Source organism: Cygnus atratus, chromosome 6 (assembly GCF_013377495.2).
Source record: "Cygnus atratus isolate AKBS03 ecotype Queensland, Australia chromosome 6, CAtr_DNAZoo_HiC_assembly, whole genome shotgun sequence".
NCBI lineage: Eukaryota > Metazoa > Chordata > Aves > Anseriformes > Anatidae > Cygnus > Cygnus atratus.
Window position 1 is genome coordinate 39,271,091 of NC_066367.1, and position 22,738 is coordinate 39,293,828.

The 22,738-nt window shown below is 50.9% G+C and overlaps 1 protein-coding gene across 1 annotated transcript in view; it reads left to right on the forward strand.

The window, feature by feature from the left end:
• Window positions 1–1,975: 1,975 nt before the first annotated feature.
• Window positions 1,976–22,738, forward strand: part of KCNJ3 (potassium inwardly rectifying channel subfamily J member 3) — a 37,952-nt gene continuing 17,189 nt past the window's right edge. Inside the window, exons 1-2 of the mRNA XM_035566085.1 lie at window positions 1,976–2,653; window positions 6,954–7,170. Coding sequence (XP_035421978.1) covers window positions 1,976–2,653; window positions 6,954–7,170 — 895 coding nt within the window. The remainder of the gene's footprint in view (window positions 2,654–6,953; window positions 7,171–22,738) is intronic.

The window sequence follows — 22,738 nt, forward strand, 5'->3', positions numbered from 1 at the left end:
TGCTGGGTGGGTTCTTCTTTGGTTTATGGCTATCCAGCCCTTCCTGCAAGAACGGGAGGCAGAGGACACGTGCTCCCATGGTAGTGAATCACAGAAATGGAAGGGCCACTGCTGACCTCCAGCACCTGGTACCGTAGGACTCCGAGGTCAGTGTCGCACCCAGCCCATGCATGGGTGCAATAGGCCCCCAGGGAGCCATCCCTGCTGCAGAAATCCAGCCAGGTTTGCAGCTCTGGAGCTGTTTTCCTGATTTTACTGTGCATTTGCTTACGAACCAATTTGATGATTCATGGTGGAATTTTCTGTTCTGCAACCTAAGAACATTGAGAGTCTCAATTTGAATTTGAATTGGAAATCCCCACATGGGTTTCCTGAGTGGCTTTGCATCCAAATGAGTGTTTCCTTCTCCTGCCATGCATCATTACGTTCCCGGTTCTGGGAGCAGGACTGTTTGTATCAACGGCATGCCTAATTGCTGTGAAAAAAATCACTCAGCTCATGACTTGGATGGGGAAAATGGTTCTGGACTTTTCCTTCCTAACTCTGGCGTGGCTGAGCTCTGGATTTAATTGAGAAGCATGCGTGAGGCAAATAGCATCACGGACATCAGAAGGGATGGGAGTTTAAGACAATTCCTGGGTGTTTTTACCTTCTCCTCCAGGTACAGCATAAGGACATGAGCAGGCACCTCCATCGGTTTCTGAGCTGCTGGCTGGCAGGAAACAATCCAACAGTCCTTCCAGGGCGTCCTTAAGAGCCGAGCATTAAGAGCAGAGCGTTGTTGTCACCAGGAGCTTCATATGACAAAGGACATTTTTAATGTCTATGATTTTTTCGGCACTCACCTTATTCCCTCAGCTCACCAGGTAAGACAGAGCACACACTTTGTAAGTCTGCCGGTCTCCCCAGGAGCAGGGAGAGTTTTGATTTGAGTTTTGGTAATTAGAAAGAAATGGCTTCCTTTACGCTGTTGTGGTTTCCGTAACCATAACATTGTGACTAACAACAGAAGAGCTATACCCACCCCCTAAAATTTAAACATTTAAACTACATCACTCCAAGCTTCTTTAGCGTGTAGCATTGGTTCGGAGCCTCACCAACACCGCGGCCAGCAGGCGGCTGCCACCAGCTTGTGGCCCTGCCGCCAAGCCCCGCTCTGTCGCTGGCTCAGCTGCTTGGTTTGCACTGGGTCATGCTGCTTCTGCTTTTTTTAAACCGTTTTAAGATCCCGGTGGCCAAGCACCCACCACACCCTAGACGTGATTTCCATTTTTTATTTTTTTTTGCTCCCAGTTTGAAAATGTGTGCTGGCCTGGCGTTTTGGACTGAATTCCCTCTGCCCCTGCCCTTGCTCCTGGCAGGGGCTGTGCTTTGAGGCTTTTGGGCGCCCGAGGGACCTTCTTGCTGCCTTGCAGGTCTGCACACGAGGGATCTTCTTGATCTTCTCGCTGCCTTGCAGCTCGCCCCTCGTTCCTGTGGCCACCCTCCAGACCCTTGATCATTTGCAGCCCTTCTGAACTACGGACACGAGGACCGCACGCACCGCCCGCTTGCAGCCCTGTGCCTGCCAGGCACAAAAACAATTAGGACCCATCCCAGCCCCTCTCCTGCCCGGTTTCCACCTGCCGTACGGGATGCTCCGACCGCAACGGGGGCTGCGGGGCGGGGCGGGGGCGTGGCCAGCAGCTGGGCGTGGCCTGGGCGTGGCCAAGGGGGGCGTGGCCAAGGGGGGCGCGCCCTGCCCGGGGCCGCGCCGCGCCGCCCCTGCCGCCGGCTCCGCGTGGGTGGCGGCCGCGCACAGCGGAGCCTCCGCGCCCGCAGAGCGGCGGCGCCGTGCGGGGCCGAGACGAGCCGGGACGAGCCCAGCCCAGCCGTGCCGAGCCGTGCCGTGCCGTGCCGTGCCGTGCCGATCGGAGCCGTGCGCGGTGCCGTGCCCGCGGTGCCGTGCGGGGCGGTGCGGGGCGGTGCGCGGAGCATGTCGGCGCTGCGGCGCAAGCTGGGGGACGAGTACCAGGTGGTGAGCACCTCGGCCAGCGGCGGGGGGCTGCCGCCGCCCCGGGCGGCCCCGCGGGGGAAGCGGCAGCGCTTCGTGGACAAGAACGGGCGGTGCAACGTGCAGCACGGCAACCTGGGCGGCGAGACCAGCCGGTACCTGTCGGACCTCTTCACCACGCTGGTGGACCTCAAGTGGCGCTGGAACCTCTTCATCTTCATCCTCACCTACACTGTGGCCTGGCTCTTCATGGCCTCCATGTGGTGGGTGATCGCCTACATGCGGGGCGACCTCAACAAGGCGCACGACGACAGCTACACGCCCTGCGTGGCCAACGTCTACAACTTCCCCTCCGCCTTCCTCTTCTTCATTGAGACCGAGGCCACCATCGGCTACGGCTACCGCTACATCACGGACAAGTGCCCCGAGGGCATCATCCTCTTCCTCTTCCAGTCCATCCTGGGCTCCATCGTGGACGCCTTCCTCATCGGCTGCATGTTCATCAAGATGTCCCAGCCCAAGAAGAGGGCCGAGACCCTGATGTTCAGCGAGCACGCGGCCATCTCCATGCGGGACGGCAAGCTCACCCTCATGTTCCGGGTGGGCAACCTCCGCAACAGCCACATGGTGTCCGCACAGATCCGCTGCAAGCTGCTCAAAGTAAGTCCCCGGGGACGCCCCGGTGTCCTCCTCCATGCCCCCCCGGAGCTGCTGGTGCTGCCGAGCAGCCTTTGGACAGGGAGCATCGCTGCTGTCCCCTGCCTCTGCTGCAGCTGCCTCCGTGTGCCCGCGGTGCTCGTCGCGCTCAGGGGTCGGGCGCCAGACTTACACGCACCCGGCCATCTGGTTACCTGCAGCCCTATAGGATAACGTTTATGTGCTGCACTGTTTTACATGCCCATCTATCTGTAAAATGCTTGGTTTCTTCTCTGAGAGGTAATACTTTGTAGCTGGAACTCCTCGGTGTGCATTTTAGAAGGAAGTTGTGTGCCTTTCTGGTGTGTTTCTGTGCTCCCAGACAACGGTGTGTCCCGCTGGGCAGAACTCCATTTACATGGTGCATGAGCTTCACCGAAAGCAGAATGTTGGGGTTGCATATTTAAAAATAATGCTAGCAGTCCCACATGTCTGAGGAAAATAGAATATTTGTCTGAGACTTATTGCCACAGTCTTTTATTTATAGGGGAGCGGAAGGAAATGTGGAGCGGGTGGCAGGGCATGGCTCGGGTTACGTTTGGTGTGTGCAGAGCATCCTGCACGTTGCCCTGGGCTGGGGGACGTGGGAGCTGTGTGCTGGGTGGGCGCCCCTCGGGGGTCCCTCGGGGGCAGCCCCCACTGCCTTCCCCCCTGCCCTGCACAGGGGTGCTCTTGCCCCGTCTGCTGCGCCTGCGTCCAGCAAAGCACAGGTGCATTTTTTTTAGGGGCAAGGTTTGTGGTGTTTTGGCCCAGATAAGTGTTTCTGCCGGGGTTTGCAGGCAGGATCATTGCTGCTTTCGCTGAGCTCTGCAGGACCCTCACTACATCCAAAATAATGGGGGAGTCCGTGGCCCAGAGGCTTGCCCTTGCCTGCAATTTCCGTGGAGTCGTGGGGGACACAACAGGAATTTAAAACATCTGCACAATTTCTCTCGTCTCCTTCCTACCGTGCCCGGCTGATTTTTGTAGCTCAGGACTGACATCACTGGGGATGCTCTCACTGCAGCTGACCTGGAAGCATCTATTCCTGGTCTCTTCTGTTTGAGTAATCAACTCAGGCTGCGGTTACATTCTCCTGATGTGAGCTAACGCCGCTTGTTTCCTCGCAGCCGAAGTTCAGATGGCTAAATTGAATTATGTGCAATTAGCCTGGTAAGTAAGCATCCAGTCTTTAGAGGGCACCACAGTGACCCCTCAGCTGCCTTGCCTGCTGAGGCCATGCTGACCAGGAAAGGATGGGACTGCCGCATTTAACATGCATCTTTAATAGCTTTAAGGAATCAAAACGAGTCATTTCTATTACAGGTTTAAAAAAAATAGCCCTTTTTGTATCTGTGTGGTGCCTCTGATGGAATTTTAAAAGTTAGAGCTTACAACTTAGTGTGGCTCCACCAAATTTCCTGAACTTTAAATATGTGAAAGGCTGCCTTTATGGATGAAGCCATATATTCGTGTTCTGTGATAATGCCGGAGTGACGGGGCTGAAGGTTTTGCAGCTGTTTTGTTTCTTTCTTTATTAAAAAAAAAAAAAAGGTAAGAAAACCAGAAGAGCCCAGGGAACCTCACCATAGCAGCAGTTCAGACAAAGCAAGCTGTCATTGCACAGGAACGTAATTTGTGTTGTAAAAAAGCTCCTCTGTAGGAGCTCTGTACGCGGGCAGGTATAAATGGGTAGCGAGAGGGAGAAGAGCAATAAAGGGCTAAACTGAGGCTCTCCTGTGGATGCAGTTGCTAGCCAGCGCTGCACATCACCCACCAAATTTCTCCGCAGGGCGCGTTTCTTACGCTGCATGGGGGAAGCAGTGCCTGGCCAGGCTGCTGCCCGGGGGGAAAAAAAATTTTTAAAAAGGAGGAAAATCCAGGACTGCAGCAGGGAGAGCGGTCCCAGGGTGCTGCCGTGCAGGAGCAGCCCGCTCGGCTGGCAGCAGGAGGGGTGCGCAGCTGAGGGCTGCTGCCGCTGCTCCGTGTTTTCTCGCTGGTTGCACGCCTGTGGGTGCTGGCACCGAGGAGAGCTCGGCCCCACGCAGCCACCCGGCTGACTCCCATGGGTGCACCCTGCCTCATGTCCCACCCTGTGCGCCAACGCGGGGCCACCAGGACAGCCGCAGGGCTGGTGCAGAACTGCTCTTGGTTGCTGCTTCTTAGGGAGAAGGATATTCCGCTATAACATCTATGTCCAATTGGAAATCCTGATAAACTGCTGGAGTTTGGGGTTTCTGTTTTTTCCTGGGAAGATCATGCTGGAGAAGAAAATTAATAGAAAGCCATAAAGCTGGCAACTTAATGCAAAGACTCATTCATTGGAATACTCACTTTGCCAAATGGATCTCCAAGATTGTGAGCAACTTGCAGAAAACTTAGAAGCGCCGATCTCTGCATGACACAGTCAGAGGAGTCATTCAAGGTCATTTCCCTCACAGATGCAGTGACTAGGGCAGCAAAATAGTAAATAATGGGAGTTTTTGCACCCTGGCTTGTGCTGAGTGCTGCCTGTTACTCAGGTGTAGCTGTAAAGTAATCTTTGATTTGTCCGTAGCAGTTCAGCTCTCAACCTTTACCTGGGCTCCCCTGGAGCAGAGGCAGCCCCGGTGCCCGTGCCCGCCGCACCGCTGAGCGACGTGGCTCTGACCCCACCGCAGCCGCAGCGCTCGGGGCTGCCCTGGTGGTCCTGACGGACGTCAGGGCGCTTGGGGGGAGCGTGCCAGTGCCGATGGACTGCGGCAGCGGCACAGCTCTGGGGCGCCAGGCAACATCCCACCCATTTTTAACGTTTTTCCCATCATTGTCTTACCCCGTCTGTATTTTATGCCTGTTTTCCCTGGACTTCTCTTTCGCTGTGTCCCTCAAGCACTGAATTCTCTCTAACGCCCATTTTTATAAGCCTTCCATCTGTTAAGATGTCCATTCTGCCGCAATGCTTTTTGCAAACTGACGGTTCGTCCTGCAGCATCGTCTCCTGCGGCCAACCCGCGTTGGTCGGGGTTTGGTTGCTTGCTTCAGGCCAAGCTTTCAGGGAGCTGCCCTTGGGTCTTGCTTGGAAAGCAGCCATGAAAAAGCTCCACTGAGGCTGGAAGGTGGCACCGAAGGCCAAGAGGAGGCAGTGGAGGGAGCTCACAGAGGTTTGCAGCCGGGCCTTCGCCTGCTTCTCCCGGCACGGCGCGGAATGGGATGGGTTCTGCTTCCCGCGTGGCGGTGCGGGAGGTGCGGGCGCAGGAGGTCCCGTGGCAGTGGTTCCCTCCCGGCGCTGCTCCTTGCTCTCTTTACGGGCTATGTTTGTTGCTGGGCCTGCAGCTTCGTCCTTTTGCTGCAAGGCAGGGCCCCCGGCAGGCTGGTGTGCTCCTGGGGTGTCTTGGCCTGATTCCCTGGTGTGAAACCGCGTGGCGTTCGGACACCAGGGGCACGGCCAGAAATCTGGATTTGCGCACACATAAATTAAAGGCTGTTTCTTAGCTGGAACTCCAGGGCACTGGAAGAGGTTATTGTTTATTTGGGATTAGATCTCCTTCCAATCCAACCACCATTCAGTGAATATTTTAAAAATAGAAACCAAATCCCAAGCGAGGCGCGTAATCCCTTTTTGCTCGGTCTGCTTCCTTTTCTCGTGGCTTCCCAGCCGATTCCCACCCAGTGCTGCCCTGCCAGGGGCAGCCCCGAATGCTGGGTTTGCTTCACGTCAGTTCGAAGCTTGGGGAGCGAGGGGAATTCGTTTTAAGCAGTGATTTAACATTTTTGGGGCTGCGCATGACAAACACAAATTTATAAAACCTGAAAGGAAAATAGTGGCAAATTCTGTCATAAAAATACTGACCAGAAAGGGCTGTAGCGTGCTATTCCTGCTTATTCACACCACGGAGAGCAGAAATACGGTCAGAAGTGAAGGGGTGAGGGAGCGTGGCTACGGGCTGTGCTGACGGCAGCTCCCAGCACGGGCTGCAGGCAGCACGGCACACGGTATGTGAGCCGATGTGCTGAGTTTGGGAGTGATTTTTATCATGGACTTGTTATTTAGCTGTTAAAATGTGGTTTATAATGTCTTAGTGGACAGCAGTAACTAAAGCAGTAACAGCTTTTCTGGGCTTTTTTTTTTTTTTTAAATTGGTCTAAATGACAGTGAAGTCAAAACTCTCTCGGAAAACCCTATGTTGGGTGGGTGTTGGTCGTTGTTCGGCAGCGTCGGGGGGCCCTCGCTTTCTGGGGAGGCCGGCGGCTGCTGTAAGCTGCCCTGACTGCTCTCTCTGCTCTCCCCTCGCTGCTGCTGCTCCAGTCCCGCCAGACCCCGGAGGGCGAGTTCCTGCCGCTCGACCAGCTGGAGCTGGACGTGGGCTTCAGCACGGGGGCCGACCAGCTCTTCCTCGTCTCGCCGCTCACCATCTGCCACGTGATAGATGCCAAGAGCCCCTTCTACGACCTCTCGCAGCGGAGCATGCAGACGGAGCAGTTTGAGATCGTCGTCATCCTGGAGGGCATCGTGGAGACGACGGGTGAGTAGCGGCAGCTCCAGGCACCGGTTTGCGAGCAAGATGTTGCGAACGCTTCCAGGCGGCCAAAGTCTTGTTTTCACTCGAAAACATTTGAGTGATTTTTTTGGGAGCGTCTTTGTTTCCAAGGCGATGCTCCCTGCGGGAAGTGAAACCCCTGCCGCCTTTGCGCTGAGATTTTTCCTTCCCTGGCGGGCAGAGCCTGGGCGCTGGAGCCTGGTGCCAGGAGCAGTCGCCGTGCCCTGCTCTGCTTTCCATGCTCTGGCATCAGTGGGAAGGCGCTCGGCGGGGACACCAGAACGTCTTGTACCATTTTTCCGGGGTTCATGCACTTTCCTAGCACAGGAGGCAATCCCCGTGAGCCTCAGGCTGTGGTGTTTTGGTAAGGCCAGCCTTCTGACACCCCGTGAGGCTGGTGACAGCAGAGACTAATCGCTGGTGCTTTTCAAGAAAACCTCCTGCTATTTGCGTAGCTGGCTCGTGTACGGGTTTCAAGGCTGACACACAAACCACAGGACTCCAGTGTTGGTTGTTGCTTTTTTTTTAGCAGAACTGTTTTAAACACAACTGGCTGCAGAAAAGGAGTTTTGTAAATACCTCGTTATAATTTTAAAACAAGGTCGTGTGTTGGTATACTTCTGAGTTTATTTTTGTAAATATTCTCAATGTAGACATTATACACAGAACAACAAGAAAAGGAAGTATTTTCTGAATCTATCAAGCCAAACTCATGTAGGTTTGCAAATGCTGTGACCTAGTTTTGTAAAATGAGATGAATATTGGGTAAAATAGAGCACAGTAATTCTATCTTGATGAAACACGGAGGGATGAAAGGTTTTTTGAAAAAAATCATTAGAAATGTGAGTAAAGGAGAACAGAGGAGAATTTGAGGAGAAAGAGACCCGAGGGGCAACCTTGCCCAAAGGGTGCCCATATTTTAGGGGAGGAGAGGCGGGTGCTGTGTGGGGTTACTGCAGACCCTGGGGCAGCCCTTGGCCCCTGGGTGATGTGGAGCCAAGCACCTGCAGGACGCCAGCACCCGCTGGAACCGGGCCCGTAGACATAACCCCCGGTAAAGCACAGCGCATGGACCCTGTTGGTAGGGAGCGTTATGCAAGCTAGGTTACTATGTGTGGAAATTGTGTGCTGCAGAAACCTTCCCCTTTAAGCTATCTTAAGTTAGGTTTGTGTCTAGCAGCCTACAGTCACCCTGGAACAGAATATTAAAAAAAAAATAATAATAATAACTTGCAGCTTGCCCTGTTGGACTTCTTGTAGCAGAAGCTGGTAGGGAGCTGGGTCTGTGCTTCCTTCCCTCCCAGCGTAAGGCAGCCAGGTGCCCTTGCTGCAGAGTGCAAACCATGTCAGAAGGCAACCCAAGTTTTAAATGTCTGCTGGCGGGGAGAGAGCAGCGAAACTGCGGAGACCAGAAATAACTTGCAGTTGTTTAGAAACCAGGGTGCTATTTTCGGGTCGGTGTAAAAATGCTGCCTGTTTTTCGGTTTGTCTGTGAAAGCGAGTCATGAATGTGAAGATTTTTTTCCAATTAATTCAGATTGCGTGCAGCTGGAAGGAGAGCTGTGGTGTGCTGGTGGGTCTCACGGGACCGGGTGAACCCTGATTATGTTGTGTGTGGTTTGGGGAGACCGGCCCGATGGCGTATGTGTGGGCTGCAGGAAGCAGGCTGGAGGAAGATCAGAGTAAACCCTGGCTGATTTGCAGAGGAGCTGAAGGGATATTTGTGGTTGGAGGGACCTGCAATGGATGGGACGGGTCTGGGAGCCCAGCACAGGTCTGCTCCGTGCCAGCCCAGGGGTCAGGGCAGGGGCTGGCAGCTCAGCCTGAGTGCCGCACGTGGGCACTTCTGGGCTCTCTTCATACCGCTGGAAGCAGTGCTTAATTTAATTACAGATGCAACCTGTGTGCAGCCACCCATTACCCTTCTATCAGTTTCTGCATGAAAAACACGATCCTTATTTTATATCATTAATTTTTAAAGAAACTGAAATCCAAATGCCCCGAGGAGCTGTGCCTCCCCATCCCTGGCGGTGCCCGAGGCCAGGCTGGGGGTGTTTGGGCAGCCTGGTCTGGGGGAGGCCCCTGCCCACGGCACTGGCTGGGCTCTGAGGTCCCCTCCAGCCCAAACTGCTCTGCAGAGCTCTTTGAATTGGATTTTAAAGCTTAGAAGACTGTAATTCAATACTAGAACGCCACAAAGATGGATGAATTTGTGTAATTATGCAGTCTTGGCATTTGGTTTCTTTCCAAAGGTCTGAAAGTCAAGTTCAAGCAGTGCTCCCGTGCTGGCTGAGATGGGGGCTGCGTCCGTCCGCGAGCTGTGTGGGCTGCAGCAGGGTATCAGTCTGCTGGGTGTCTGCTGGGTGTCTGCTGCGTACTGTCCTTTGAGTTACAGTTGGACTTCAGCTCTAACATTTCTCTGTGAAAGTAGCTCATTCCACTGGGATGTGGATGGGGATGGTTGGACCAGATGATCTCGGAGGTCTTTTCCAACCTTAATGAATCTGTGATGTCTTCGTTCCCAAGAGCTGGAATGTGTGCTGAGCAGAGTAGCGGTTTTAGGAGAAACTTACCCCAAATGTTAGAGGCGTTGTTTTGCTCCTGTGCTGTGTCTACTGGCTTGAGAAGGCAGTTCAGAGGATGTCAGAAAATAACGTGATTCTCAGTGTCGTCATTCAGCAACCATCTAATACAGATAATTTTCTAAAGTTGCTGTATTATTTTCTGTTTTTGTAACGTTGTCTTGAAGAGCTTCAGTACCGTGGAGGTAAATAGCTTTTTGCAGGCCCCAGAAATGCAGTGCAGAACTGCACTCGGTGCTTTCTGCTCTGGTCCTTGCGGTGCGCTGCAGCTGAGCAGACCTTGCCAGGGTTGTACTAGGGGAATATTTGCTACTGATCATTTGTAGCACATTTAACAGAAAAGGCTTTGATATTCATCAGTTCTGCAGCTTCCAGAGTTTTAAAGGGAGATCTAGTGCTTGCTGCCTACGCTTCTGCTTTGTTTTTCAAGTAAATTATTTTCTGTGTGTGCCTGAAGAGTGCTGTGGAATTGTGCTCAGATCCACAGCATCCCTTGTAATTAACTGGGTGCTGGCGCACGTGCCTTGTGTCTCTTGGAGGTCTGCTGGTCCCAAAGTCAAGAATTAGACAGCAGGCAAATAATAGTAAATAGCAAAAATATTTATTTCATGACATACTCTTTGCTGTTCTTCTATTTGTATTGACATGACAGAAGCGGCCTTTGGTCTGAAACAGAACAAAGTGAGAATGAGAAGGTGAAAAACAAACACAGACTTCTGGTTCAGCAAAGGGAAACTGAGAGATAATGAGAGGCACTGGAGGGATCAGTGGGGTTGATTCAGGGCTCTTTACATGTTTGATATTTTGAAATGCTTCAACCTTGACCTATTCTGTAACTCGTGATTCCAAAGTACGCTTAGCAATCCAGCTGGGTCTGGTGCATGTTGAGGTCTCGGCTGCCTCTTGGGCAGCGCAGGAATTCCTCCCACAGTTCTTTGTCACCGGAATTTTGAGTCCCTGCGCTGTGTTTTGTAGGTGTTTGAAAAGAGCTACGAGAGAAAGGAACCCTTTGCATGCCCTCGTGCTGCAGGGCTGCACTCTCTGGACCTTTTATTAGACTTACTAAGGTGAGAAACCGTGCCTCCCTTTGTCCTTCGTATTGGCGGGCACAGTGCGCCTTACAGCGGTGCTGAGCATCTCTCTGCTATAATTCATGTATTTGTAAAAATAGGAATTTAGCACTCCTGATGGCATTTGGCCTGTGTCAGCTCGTTCTTTTGATGAGGATGTGGAGCCTCTTGGTTTTCTCTAGCAGGTGCTTATGAAGATTTTTTTTCTTTGACTTTGTTTTCTCCGTTAAACTTTTGATATGCAATGCTACCAAGGTGGGCAGAGGATTAGTAAATGTATACAATAAATTTTGTGTTGACTGTCTGCAGGGACAGTAAAGATTTCTTGGAGAAGTTTAATGAGTTGTTTAAGCAGGATCTTCTTGCTTGTAAGTCCCACTTGGCTGATTAAAATCACCGTTTCCAATGCCTTCTCTCATTAAATCATATGAAAATGATCTCTCATAGATACCTCCCAACTTGATTAAATTAATTTACTGCCTAGTCACCGAAATTTTAATTTCCAGAAATGTAAACATTTCCTTCTGCTTTCCATGCCCTCCATTGCAGCTTTTAGGTTGCTTAGATAACACGGCGTGATGTATTTTTCAGGTTCCTAAGGGCTAAGTTAAGGTGTTTCTGTGCTCCACAACTGAGGAAGATGGGGGGCAGACCCGGCTCAGCCCTGGAGGCAGCGGGGCTGGCTGTGTCCCTCTCCAGCAGGCCCTTTCCCTCAGGGAGCAGAAGACAAAACATCTCAGCAGACATGTTTTCCAATGCCTGTTTTCCCTCCTCCCATCGGTTCCGTCCAGCCTCACCCCGCGGAGCCCTCCCGTGTGGAGCTGTGCCCACCCAGCATCTGGGGGCTTCTGGTCCCTTCGGCACCTCCGGCGTGAATTGCAGGTGGAAAACTCGTGCCCTGGGGCTGCCACAAAGACCGAGCCCTGGGTTGCTCCCTGCAAACAGCCGGGGGTGCTGGACAGGCTCTGGGTCTTTGGTTATTTCGGGGTCTCGGAGCGTTGGCTAGTGATGGAGGAGTTGAGTAGCTGAAATGCTCAAACGGCTTTTCTAAATTCAAAGATGGTTATGATTCATAAGGGTAATTGCTAATCATTTTGAATTATTTTTGATACATATCCAACCCCTCCATTATTATGATAGCATATAATTTTGAAGAACACTCAAAGCATTTATTTTCACAACCTATTGTCCTGATCTCACATTGTTGTGATGGAGAATTCTCAGCTCCATTGTCAGCCCTGGAACAGCAAAACTTGCAGGTGCTGTTGGAGGGGAGAACAAGTTTTGACTCTTATTCTGCACTCCCTTTAAGGGTCCTTGCCTCTGTGTGTATTTAGGAATACACAGCCTTTTAAAATTGGAGCATTATCCTGCGACTTACTGATAAGCGGCGGAAATTGCTAAAAGATGATGAACTGTTAATAAGAACGTACAGAAACCTGGCAGGAATGGTGTATGAATCCATTTTCAAAACTCATTAAGTGTTATTTTGAAAACCTTTTAACACCATTTTCTGATTAAAGAAATCAAACAGCTTGCCATGCTTTTTAATTAAATAAGTAGAGAATGGAATCAAAGACATATCTCACTGTTTTTACCTTTAAAAACACGAATAGCTTAAATTATGGAAATGTGGGTCTTCGTAGAAAGGTTTCTCTCAGAAATGGATACTTGTGAATGATTTCAAACCTGAAACAACTTGAGTGAACAAAGAACTGTAATACAAATCTGAAAGCTGGTGTGATTTATATAATTTCTAGAGCTATTTAAAAACGTTTTTCCTATGCATTATTCTCAAGGTCACTTAGCTGTGAAGAAACCGCAGTACAAATTGAGCAAATTTAGAGTTGGAGCAAAAGAATGTATTTATTCTGTTTTTATCTTACCATTCATGTTTTGGGGTTTGGCTATTTTTTATTTTTGTTGGTTGGTTGGTTGTTTTGTGCAGGTGCAGGCAAAGTATTGTGGGCAGAGGTGCAAGAGAGTGCAAATTCCCTGGGGATACTCCGGATAACCCCGGCCAAGGGCCAGGCTGAGCCGAGCGCTGTGAAGTGGGGCTGCACTGTGGGGCTTCCACCCGGGCACGGACGTGGTGGCGATAGTGTCACGGCTGTGTTGGTGTCGGAGCCGCCTGTCTGAACCGCTCCTCCGTGGAGCATCTCCGCCGCTGCACGACTGAGAGAGCCGTCAGCGCGGTGTGCGGCTGGGAAGGAGATGGGAGAAGAACAGTTCAGCAGGTCTGCCTAATGAGAGGGATTTTTCTTCTTTTGTTCTTCTTTATTTTTTTAAACTTAACCTAAACATGATAAAATAGCCACTTAAAATGTCACGGTCTCAGCAGTTCACCAAATCTGTTTTCAGTGCTGGCATCGTGTAGAATCTGCTAGTGGAAAGAACAGTATTCATTGGAGGTGAGGGCACGGACGTTTGTCACTGTCAAAGCAGGGATGCGCTGAACGGCCCCAGCTTCACTCTGGCCCCTGCGGCTGGGCCAGGTACAGCCAGCTGGGTCAGAAAAGGGGGAAAAAAAGGAATTCGTTTCGATGTCTAGGCATTGCCTCTAGAATAGCCACAATGGGCAGTCTGACCTGGCTGCAGCCCTCCGCGGTGTGTACTAAAAGTGTATCGCCGATGGGTAGCACTCGGAGAAGCTACTGAATATGGCAGATTGAACCAACACGAACTGAAAACTGAAGGTGAATACATATGATGAGAACCTGGTCTTAAATTAGTTCTGGTCCGGAACCTTTTCTTTGGTTTTTATCTAGAAATGTAAATCTCTCTGCGGAAATCTGCATTTCAGATGGGGGCATGGAAGTGGCGAAAAGAATGAAAATAAAATCATGGAAAATAGGCACTTTTTTTTTTTTTCCCTTGGGTAGCTTCTGCTTTGGTGAATTAATTAATTATGACTTATAAATGCTTAGTATTTTTTAATGATAATGAAAGGATCTAAGGTTCAGTGAAAATGTAGCAAAAGCAAATGAGTTTGTGTGCTGTTTGTAAGGAGAAGCAGCTGGAGGAGAACAGTTTTGGTAACTGCATCCCTTATGTAACTTGCAAGCATTGAATTTCGGCTAACGTATACCTCCTGCTTGAGGCAGAAATTCCCCAGAGTACCGAATTCCGCTGCATAAAACCTTCATGGCTCTTTCTCCTTTTTTTCTTAGACGCCTTTAGAGATACAGAAGAGAAAAATGGTAGTGGTTTTAATCTGGAGCTCTGCAGGAGCTTTCCTTTCACCATATATAAGCTGAATAACTGGTGATTCATCAGAAGTCATGTCTTTGTAAAAATACCTGTTCGCGCTTAATCAAACAGAATATGTGCGTCTCGAATGCGCCTGCTTGTGCCGTGTGCGCTCACACAAGCAGGCCTCACGCCCTCAGCCTGTGCACCGAGTCCCCTTTCCTCTGCGAGCCGGTGCTGGGACCTTCGGCCTGACCAGCCGTCTGAGTACTGTACTGGTACGCTGACAAGGAGTGCTCTGCCCGGCAGCGCCACGGGAGGGTTTGCGTGTCTGCATTGCACAGAGCTTCCTGGGGATTTTATCAGCCAATTAGCAGTTTCATCAGCTAGGCAGCAATTTCCTTCGAAGCGTACTGGGGGAGGTGACGGTGGAAGGAGGGAGGACGGACTCTGAAAGTCCAGCACTTTGTACGTTTCAGTGATGTCTTAAGGGTTTCGCTGTGAATTGTTACCGCACAGAGCGAGGGTAACAATTTTGTATGACTATCAGTGAAAACCTTCAGTAAGGCTCTTTAGGAGTTCCCAGGGTGCATCTGAATTGTCAAAGATTTGCTTGAATTCCCGAGAAGAAAATAAGCGGTCATTCTGTCTGCTTTGGACATGAATAGTCTTTTAATTCTCTTTAACATTTCCATAATCACTTATGATGACATTTTTAACTTGTTGAACGCTTCATATGCTTTTTATTCTATAATGAAATCACTGAAGCAACAGCATTTAACAACCCCTCCCAAGGCTGTGGGTGACACAGAGGCACTAGGATGAGTTTCAGTTCCTGGAGAATCCCTTGCTGTTTTTTTATGCTTTTTTTTTTGGGCTGATACTGGGTCAGATTACTGGGTGATAGGGTAGTATAGTGTAGTAAATAAAGTATATGAGTAGATGCAAGTATAAATACATACTGAGCATATATGAGTTATATATATATATATATATACATATAGATATATAAGTAAAATAAACTCAGTCCTGCAGAGGGGTGAATGAGGTTGAAACATGGCTAACTTCAGTGCTACCCCTCTGGCTGATGTACCAAACTGCGGTATGTTGTGCGTGGAGTATTTAGAGTTTTTGCTGTTGGCAGGCTGCAAAGGGAGGCCACGTGCTACCGGCAGCCTTATAGCTGTGGCATGGGTGCATGTGCGTGCGTGCACAGGCAGGTGTGCGTGTGTGTGAGTGTGCAACAGAGCAGAGAGCACGTGGCGGAGCAGGGCTGCGTGGCCTCCCACCACGCGGGTTTGCCACGGATCGCGCGGTGGAGGCGTGAGTTGGGCTGGTTTGCTGCAGCGTGCCGCTGCAGCTAGAGAGTGAGCTGGGCTTGTTTTCCGCCGACGCCTGCTGGATGGAGCCTGCCAGCTCCCCTGCTCCCATCTGCTGCTGCTTCTCGCTCCTCGCCGCCCAGGCTCCGCAGCAGCTCGCGGTGGTGATGTGTCTTTGGTTATGCCAAGGGATGCGAGCTGGAATTGGGAGTGCGGGGAAAACCAGTAACTCCTGGTTCACTACTCTGGTAGGAGGCTCTCAGAAAGACGTTTTTCTTTCATTAGGTGCAGAAATGCATTTTCTTTAACTTCCATCATTGCAGCCAATTTCCTTTAAACTCCATCTAATTTTTTCTCATAGTGAAACCTTGATAGCGAAGCTCTACCAATTCATACAGGGGACCACACAAAAGCTTCGGGAAAGAGAAGGCGTGAGGTGAGGGTTTTCTGTTGGGTTGTACAGCACAGAGGAGAGCACTCAAGGATTGTGGGCCCATTCTTGAAATCATTTAAGAAGGTGTTTCTTTCCCAATTATAAGTATCACAAATTCTGGTTAACAGGGTAAGATGGGCGGCACATCCTGGCACGGTTGGGAAGGCACCAGGTGAAGGAAGTCCCATGACATCGGTGAATATTTTAAAGTAACTCATTGGAGTACCAGTAAGGATTCAGCTTCCAGGACTAATTTCTGGTTCTATGGCCGGGTCGGGTCTGTAGCATCCGTGTGGCTCGGTGGCGGCTGTGGGGAGGCACTGGCCAGCTGGGGCCAGGTCCGCATTCAGACTGTGGCTGGTCATGGGGCTGGCTCCGCATCCCTCAGCTCTGGCTGTGAGCAACAGGAGCAGGGCTTCAGGCTTTCAGCCTCCCGGGCAGCCCAGCGCAGCTCTGTCAGCAGCTCGTTGGCTGTGACTGGGAACGGGCCCTCGGGCACCAGGGGTTCTGAGAGGTGGCACAGACTGGGGGGACTTGCAGGAGATGGAGACAACTGCTTTCCTTCCGAAGCAGGAGGAAGCTTTGTGTTAGGAGTACCACTGAAAGCAGATTATACGGCAGGTTGTTAATAAAGTCCTGTCTCCAAACATCGATAATGTACCTTGCATGAACATCCGGTGATGTACCCTGTGTATGCATCTCATTTGCTATTGTAGGTAGAGATACTGGTGAGAAAATACATGGCTAATGCCTAGAGTTTGTTTTCTTCTGGGAAAAAAACGAAACAAGCAGCTGCATTTCACCCTTCTTAAATGTCTTCCAAGCTCATCCAAATGGGGCTCGGGGGCGAAGCGCAGGAGCAGGGGGTGTTGGGCTGAGGAGAGGAGGGAGGAGGGGAGGAGGGGAAGCCAGGGTCATTTGAGAAGGCAGTAAAATGAAATTAAAAATATTAACTTAGTTAGGACGACGAACTGTCTGCTGACTCTGTTTCTTGTTGCTCTGCATGTTATTAATCACGGTCTCGGTGTCCTTGCCGCTCCCGGGAAGCTCGGTTTGTGTAGTCTGTCCTCGCCTGCTGCCTGCCCTCCTCCATCACCACAGCTGAAAGGGTTCACCACGGGGTGCGAGAAGGGATGGCTTTGCTTTGGGAGCCACGGCTGCACCCGTGGGTAAGGGGAGAAGCCTGCACCCTGCACGTCCTGTGCTGCTGGAGCCTTGGCACAGGTCCTGGGGCTCACAGAAGAAAAACTTCCTCTGTCTTGGTGATGCTTGGGTGGGAAAGAGAGTGATAAACTGGAGTGTGCTTCCTGTTCCCTGCTGCGAAATAAGGGATGGCTTAGTGTGCTGTCTGAAATGAATGCCTCATCACAAAACTTCTGTCTTCTGGGTTGCGGTTGCAACTCTTTTTGTGTATTTAACAGTCGTTCTGGGTCGCTTGTCCAGTTTCCCCAGCCCAGTTTGACACAGAGGAAGGTTTCCCTCTAGTCCTTGGGACTGACTGACAGGGTTTCTCATCTTGTAAAAAAATCCGCAGAAGTGCAAATGTAGGCTGTGCTTGAAAACTGAACTTGATGTCAGTGCGGTAATTAAAAGACAAATACACGGCAAGTTATAGAATGTTCATTTTCTGCTTTTACATGGAATAGAAATTAAATAAAATAAATTCAGCTGAAGTTATTTAGCTCAGTGACTACATCATTGTTCATGGGAATGGCAGGTGCGGTTCTGGTTTCTAGTAGCATTCCTTCTGACGACGGGGTTCTCACCATCTGCAACGTGCCAAGTCAGCATGTGGGACCTGAGTGGACGTTTCGCGTCCCTTCCCAGTACATGCTCTGTTTTTGCCTGCTGTGGCTGCACAACGGGTTGCGGGTGCTGCTCTGTGCTCATCCCTGGGACGGGGCTGCTGGGAGGGCGCCGGCAGCCCCAGGGTGTGGGGCTTGTAAAGTAGTAGCACAAGGGTTGGGGTGGGTGATGGGGTGGAGGCACCCGAACACCTACACTGGTTTCCTATCTGCAGGAGCGAGTTGGTTAAAAAGGCCGGGAAAATTGAATTCAATAGGATTCAGGGAACATCGTAAACAAAGTCAATGTTTCAGGCTAGGACCGAGGTCACTTTCTGCATGCTGCTTAATATTTTAGTATAGTGTGAGCTATTTACTCATTTCTTTGGATACTTGTTAAGAGTGCTGCACTTAGCTGACTTCGTTGTTAAGCCTGTGTTACTGTTTTGTGACTCACATCCCGCCTCGCGTGTCAGTTGCTGTGCTGCACTTGAGCTGGAGTTACTGGAGTTATTCTGCTTTTTGCCTTGTGGAAAGGGCCACCAGGGCTGATGCTCCCTGTATCAGGCTGCTGTGCCTGGCCGTGGGCCTGGTGTCCGGTGGCACCCGGGACGTGGCGGGGACACCTCTTACAGTGTCAGGTTGTTGTCAGCTGCAGGGGAAGCATTATCAGCTCTGCTTTCACCTGCAGAGCTGCAAGAAGAAATTAATAAAAGCAGGCAATGCGAGCTTCCCCGTTCTGCAGAAAATATATTTGCAGTCCTGCTAAATGGCGATTTCATGCTCGACTGAGAGCAGAGCCCTTTGGTGATACTTAAAACTTAGCAAGCATTATGTTCTTTACATTTATAAATACCCACGTGGCCTCTCATTTTGCAGTTTAATTTAGGGTGTTCTTTGTGCTTACACAGCCAGACGGGGGAGAAGAGCTTCCTCCTGCTCTCACAGCACCTCAGTAATAGGAGCGAGGGCGTTCCCAGTAAATGCAGGGCTGAGCACACCCCTGGCCATGGAGGGGCTGTCCCAGGGTCCTGCTGGGGGTTAGGGGTGCACTGTGCAGCCCCTGTATTTGTGGGCAGCCTGCTTGCCGTCCTCTGCCAGTACGCTGGGCTAGTTCAGAAGAGCTGAGGTAAGCCAGCAGAAATGCAGGCTGCCCGTGTGAGGTTATTCTCAATAAAGTATTGGTGATGTTGTCGGTTCGTTCTGTCAGCAGCCAACTGGTGCCTTCTGCGTGTTCCTTTATAACGCCATGCAGCAGGGTGCTGGGCTGGTCGTCGGCACAGAGATAAGGCTTCCAGCCCGAGCCGCTCCGTGGTCCTGGGACCCCGTGTGAGCGCCATCGGCAGCAGCTTCAGGGGGTGCCAGGCATGCCGGGGGCAGAGCCGGCTGCGGGGTGGCCGTGCCATGGGGCTGCCTGAGCTCCGGCACAGCCCCGCGCCGTGCTGCAGCCTTGGGGCCTTCCCAGAGGGAGCTACCAGCCCGTTAGCAAGTGCGGCTGGGTTGAAGCAATAATGCGGCCCAAATGGCAAACTAGGGCTGCTGAAAAAGCTTAAAAACTGAAACAGTTGAAGAAATTTCAGTCTACAACAGCAATGAGGGAGATGCTGAGAAAATGTGACCGCGTGGCATCAGCGGTGGTGGCGGAACCGAGCACGTTTGTCTGAGCTGCTCCCGGCTCCTGGCGTATCAGCCTACCGTGGGCAAAGTGCTCAGCGCAGGCTGTGTTTGCAGGGCACAAAGGGTCGATGTGTCCATGTACGGCACCACATGGCATCGGGAGAGGGTGCTATGGGTCCTGGGAACAGCTCCCTGCCCCAGGGGCATCATTTTCTATATGTTTGTTGTCCCTTTTTTTTTTTTTTTCTCTTCACCTATTATCTCCCCGTAGGTCTGTACCGTATTACTCGTTGTTGTGGTTTAGCCCGGCTGGCAGCCAAACACCACACAGCCGTTCGCTCACCCTCCCCCCTCCCTCTCCGGGATGGGGGAGAGAAACGGGAAAGTGAAGCCTGTGAGTTGAGATAAAGACAGTTTATTAAGACAGGGAAAATAATAACAATAATAATAATAATAATAATAGTAATAATGTGTATGAAATAAGTGATGCACAATGCAATTGCTCACCACCCGTTGACCGATGCCCAGCCTATCCCCGAGCAGCCGCCCCCCCACCCCGGCTAGCCACCCCTATATATTGTTCAGCATGACGTCAGATGGTATGGAATACCCCTTTGGCCAGTTTGGGTCAGCTGTCCTGGGTCTGTCCCCTCCCAGCTCCTGCTGCACCCCCAGCCTGCTCGCTAGCAGGACAGAGCGAGAAGCTGAAAAGTCCTTGGCTTGGTGTAAGCATTGCTCTACAACAATTAAAACATCAGCATGTTATCAGCGCTCTTCTCATCCTAATCCAAAACATAGCACCCTGCCAGCTACTAGGAGGAAAATTAACTCTGTCCTACCTGAAACCAGGACACTCGTACAGCAGTTTCAGAAATCACCACGTAGCAAACTCAACCCTTCTGTTTTGGAGAACAGTGTGCAAAATCCAGCTACTTCTAATCGAAGGACGCAGGGTGGTGCAGCAAGGTGCGGTGCGGACCAGCAGCTGCGCGGTGCCTGTGCACAAGTCAGCTGTAATCCTCTGCCTCCAGTTCTTATAACTTTCCAGTCAATTGACTTCCAAGGCTGGAATTTTTCATGCTTGCTCTTTGCTTAGAGGAAAATATGTTTCGGCAAGTTGGTAGGCAATAAATCGTTGCATTTTGTGGAGTATGTGTTCATGGTACGGAGCCGCACGCTCACTGACTGCTATAGACAGCTTTGTTGGTGGGCAAAGAGGATAAATGCAGCAAGAGGTAGAGTTAACATTGCTGAAATAATGGTTTCTCGTTCGACCTCATTCCAATCTGCTGTCACATATGACTTGCTAAAGAGCTCCTCGATTGCCTGAGGATTCCTGAATACCAAGAGCCTCCACATCATGAAGCAGTTTCCCTGTGTTTCAGTGGGAGCTCATGAGGCTGGGGCTAGCCTCAGAATTCCCAGAAAGTTTTCCATTTTTTAAAAAACTTGTCTGATGTCAAATGATTAATTTCTTAGCGAGTGTTAGGAAAAGCCTTGATTATGGTTTGATTTCCAATATCCACAGTGCTTTCTTAGGAATTGTGGTTTGCGGTCACTTTTTAAACTAAATACAAACGCCAGCTTTTGTTTTACTGCACAGGTCACACAGCAAATCACGCAGCAGCTCCTCACGGCCATTTCCAGCTGCCAAAAGATGGCTTATATTGAAGAATCATTGATTTTTCAGAGAGCCGTCTGCAGTGTGCCAAGCCACTGCCACGGTGATGCATGACTGTAGGGGCAGGCAAAGTGCTTCTGCAGGGCCTGTGGTCATGGTGCCGTGACTGCTGCTGTGCTCAGAACACTGCTGGGTGTGGTGCTCAGGTGGCCCATGTGCTCTTCGGAGTCTGGTCTGATTTTGGCAGCTAGGTAAAGCTGTGGGAAGGGTTATGAGTAGCCTTCACCGTTTCCCCTCTGCCTACGGAGAGGAAGCCAACTCCCTGAGAGGCTGTCCGAGTTCAGAGGCTTTCTCCTGCCTGCTGAAGCTCTCCTGTCTCCTTGCCAGCCCCATCCATGGGCAGAGGAACCCAGAAGTGACATTGGGACAGGTCACCAGAAGTGCAGTGCTGACTCACTTCATCGTGGAGACGCAGAGCTCACCCTGCTGTCTGTTCCCGGGGAGATGTGCACGTTTCCTGGAGGAAGCAGGTATTAGGGCAGATATCAGGTCCGTGGTGCTGCCCGGAGACAGCGGCTGCTGGCTGTGCTGCCCAGCTGCATCGGGGCACGGGGGGCATCCCGCTGCCTGCAGGAGCGGCCTGCTGCAAAGGTGTTAAATTGTTGGTGGGATTTCACATGGGCGAGGGAGTCTGGTTGTGCACCCTGGCTGTCAGCTGGAAAGACAGCTTCAGCACAGCCACTTGGCATGAGAGTACTGCGAAATATAGAAGTGTCTGCATTTGGGGCTTTTTTCCAAACACATGGTTTAGGGTGTGTGCTTATTTGTGTTTGTTTCATTTTATCAGCCCTCACAAATGTCGTTGTCCCAAACTCCTCAGTCAAGACTGCTCCCCGAAGCCTTGGGATTAATGCTGCTCAGCTTTTCCTTGCATCGAGTGCCTGGACTTAATGCTTACACCGCCTGTGTCGGTGCTGGGCCAGCACGGCCAGACGCACTATTGGTGTGCGAAGGACGTAAAAAGCCTCTTACCTATTAAAAAGGCAAAGGTTTAAAAAAGTAATCACCTTCTAAAGTCATTCCTCCTAGCACCTTTCCCCAGCACAGGCATCGTGTGAAGCAGCTATTTCTGGCTGAGAGGCAGTGCTGGGAATGCAGAAGGAGTGCGGGGCTGGTGTGAAACACGTGTGTGGGTAGCAGTCGTGTTGCAAATAGAGCTGGAGAATGGTCAGGATGTCTGAGCAGAGCGAGCAGCATCCTGACAAGATGCTTTACCCAGGGGTGCACGCAGGGCTGGCGCGGGGGCTGCCCACCAGCCCCGACTGGAGGTGACAGGGTGGTTACACGTCCTGCTGCTGCTGCGGGAGGTGGTGTCTGTAAGTGGAGAATGGATTTTACAGAATATTTAGGGGAGCGGTGGTTTGAGATGCTGTGGGATCCCACTGCTGCCTGGGTGTTGGTCAGGCACCCCAGTCCCATCAGGAATCGTCCCTTTTTAAATCTGGGTTGGTCTTAGAAACACTAACACAGAGATGTAGAGATAAATGAAGCAAAAATGAGGTGGCCTCTTCAAGCAACAATTTTTCTAACAACATTTCCTCTGCTCCTTGTTAAGATATTGATCTGTGTTTGCAGCTGGATAGTTCAAGACAAAGCTGAGAGCTCCCATCCCCTGCATAAATAACCAAGGACATGGCGTGACTAATTGTTTGTGATTAAGGACATGTGTATGCTACCATGTCAGACCACTCTGTGCTGCGTTATGGTCTTTAAATCTTTCTTCTGTCGATTGCTGTTAGCCATTTCACGGTTCTACATTGCAAAGTGGCTTCTCTGGCAAAGATATGATGCTTTTGCTCCCTTCTGTATTGTTTTTAATGTCAGATGGGTGTGGGTTTCGGGCTGATTTTGGCTTCCGGAGGGCTTTTGGGACCAGAA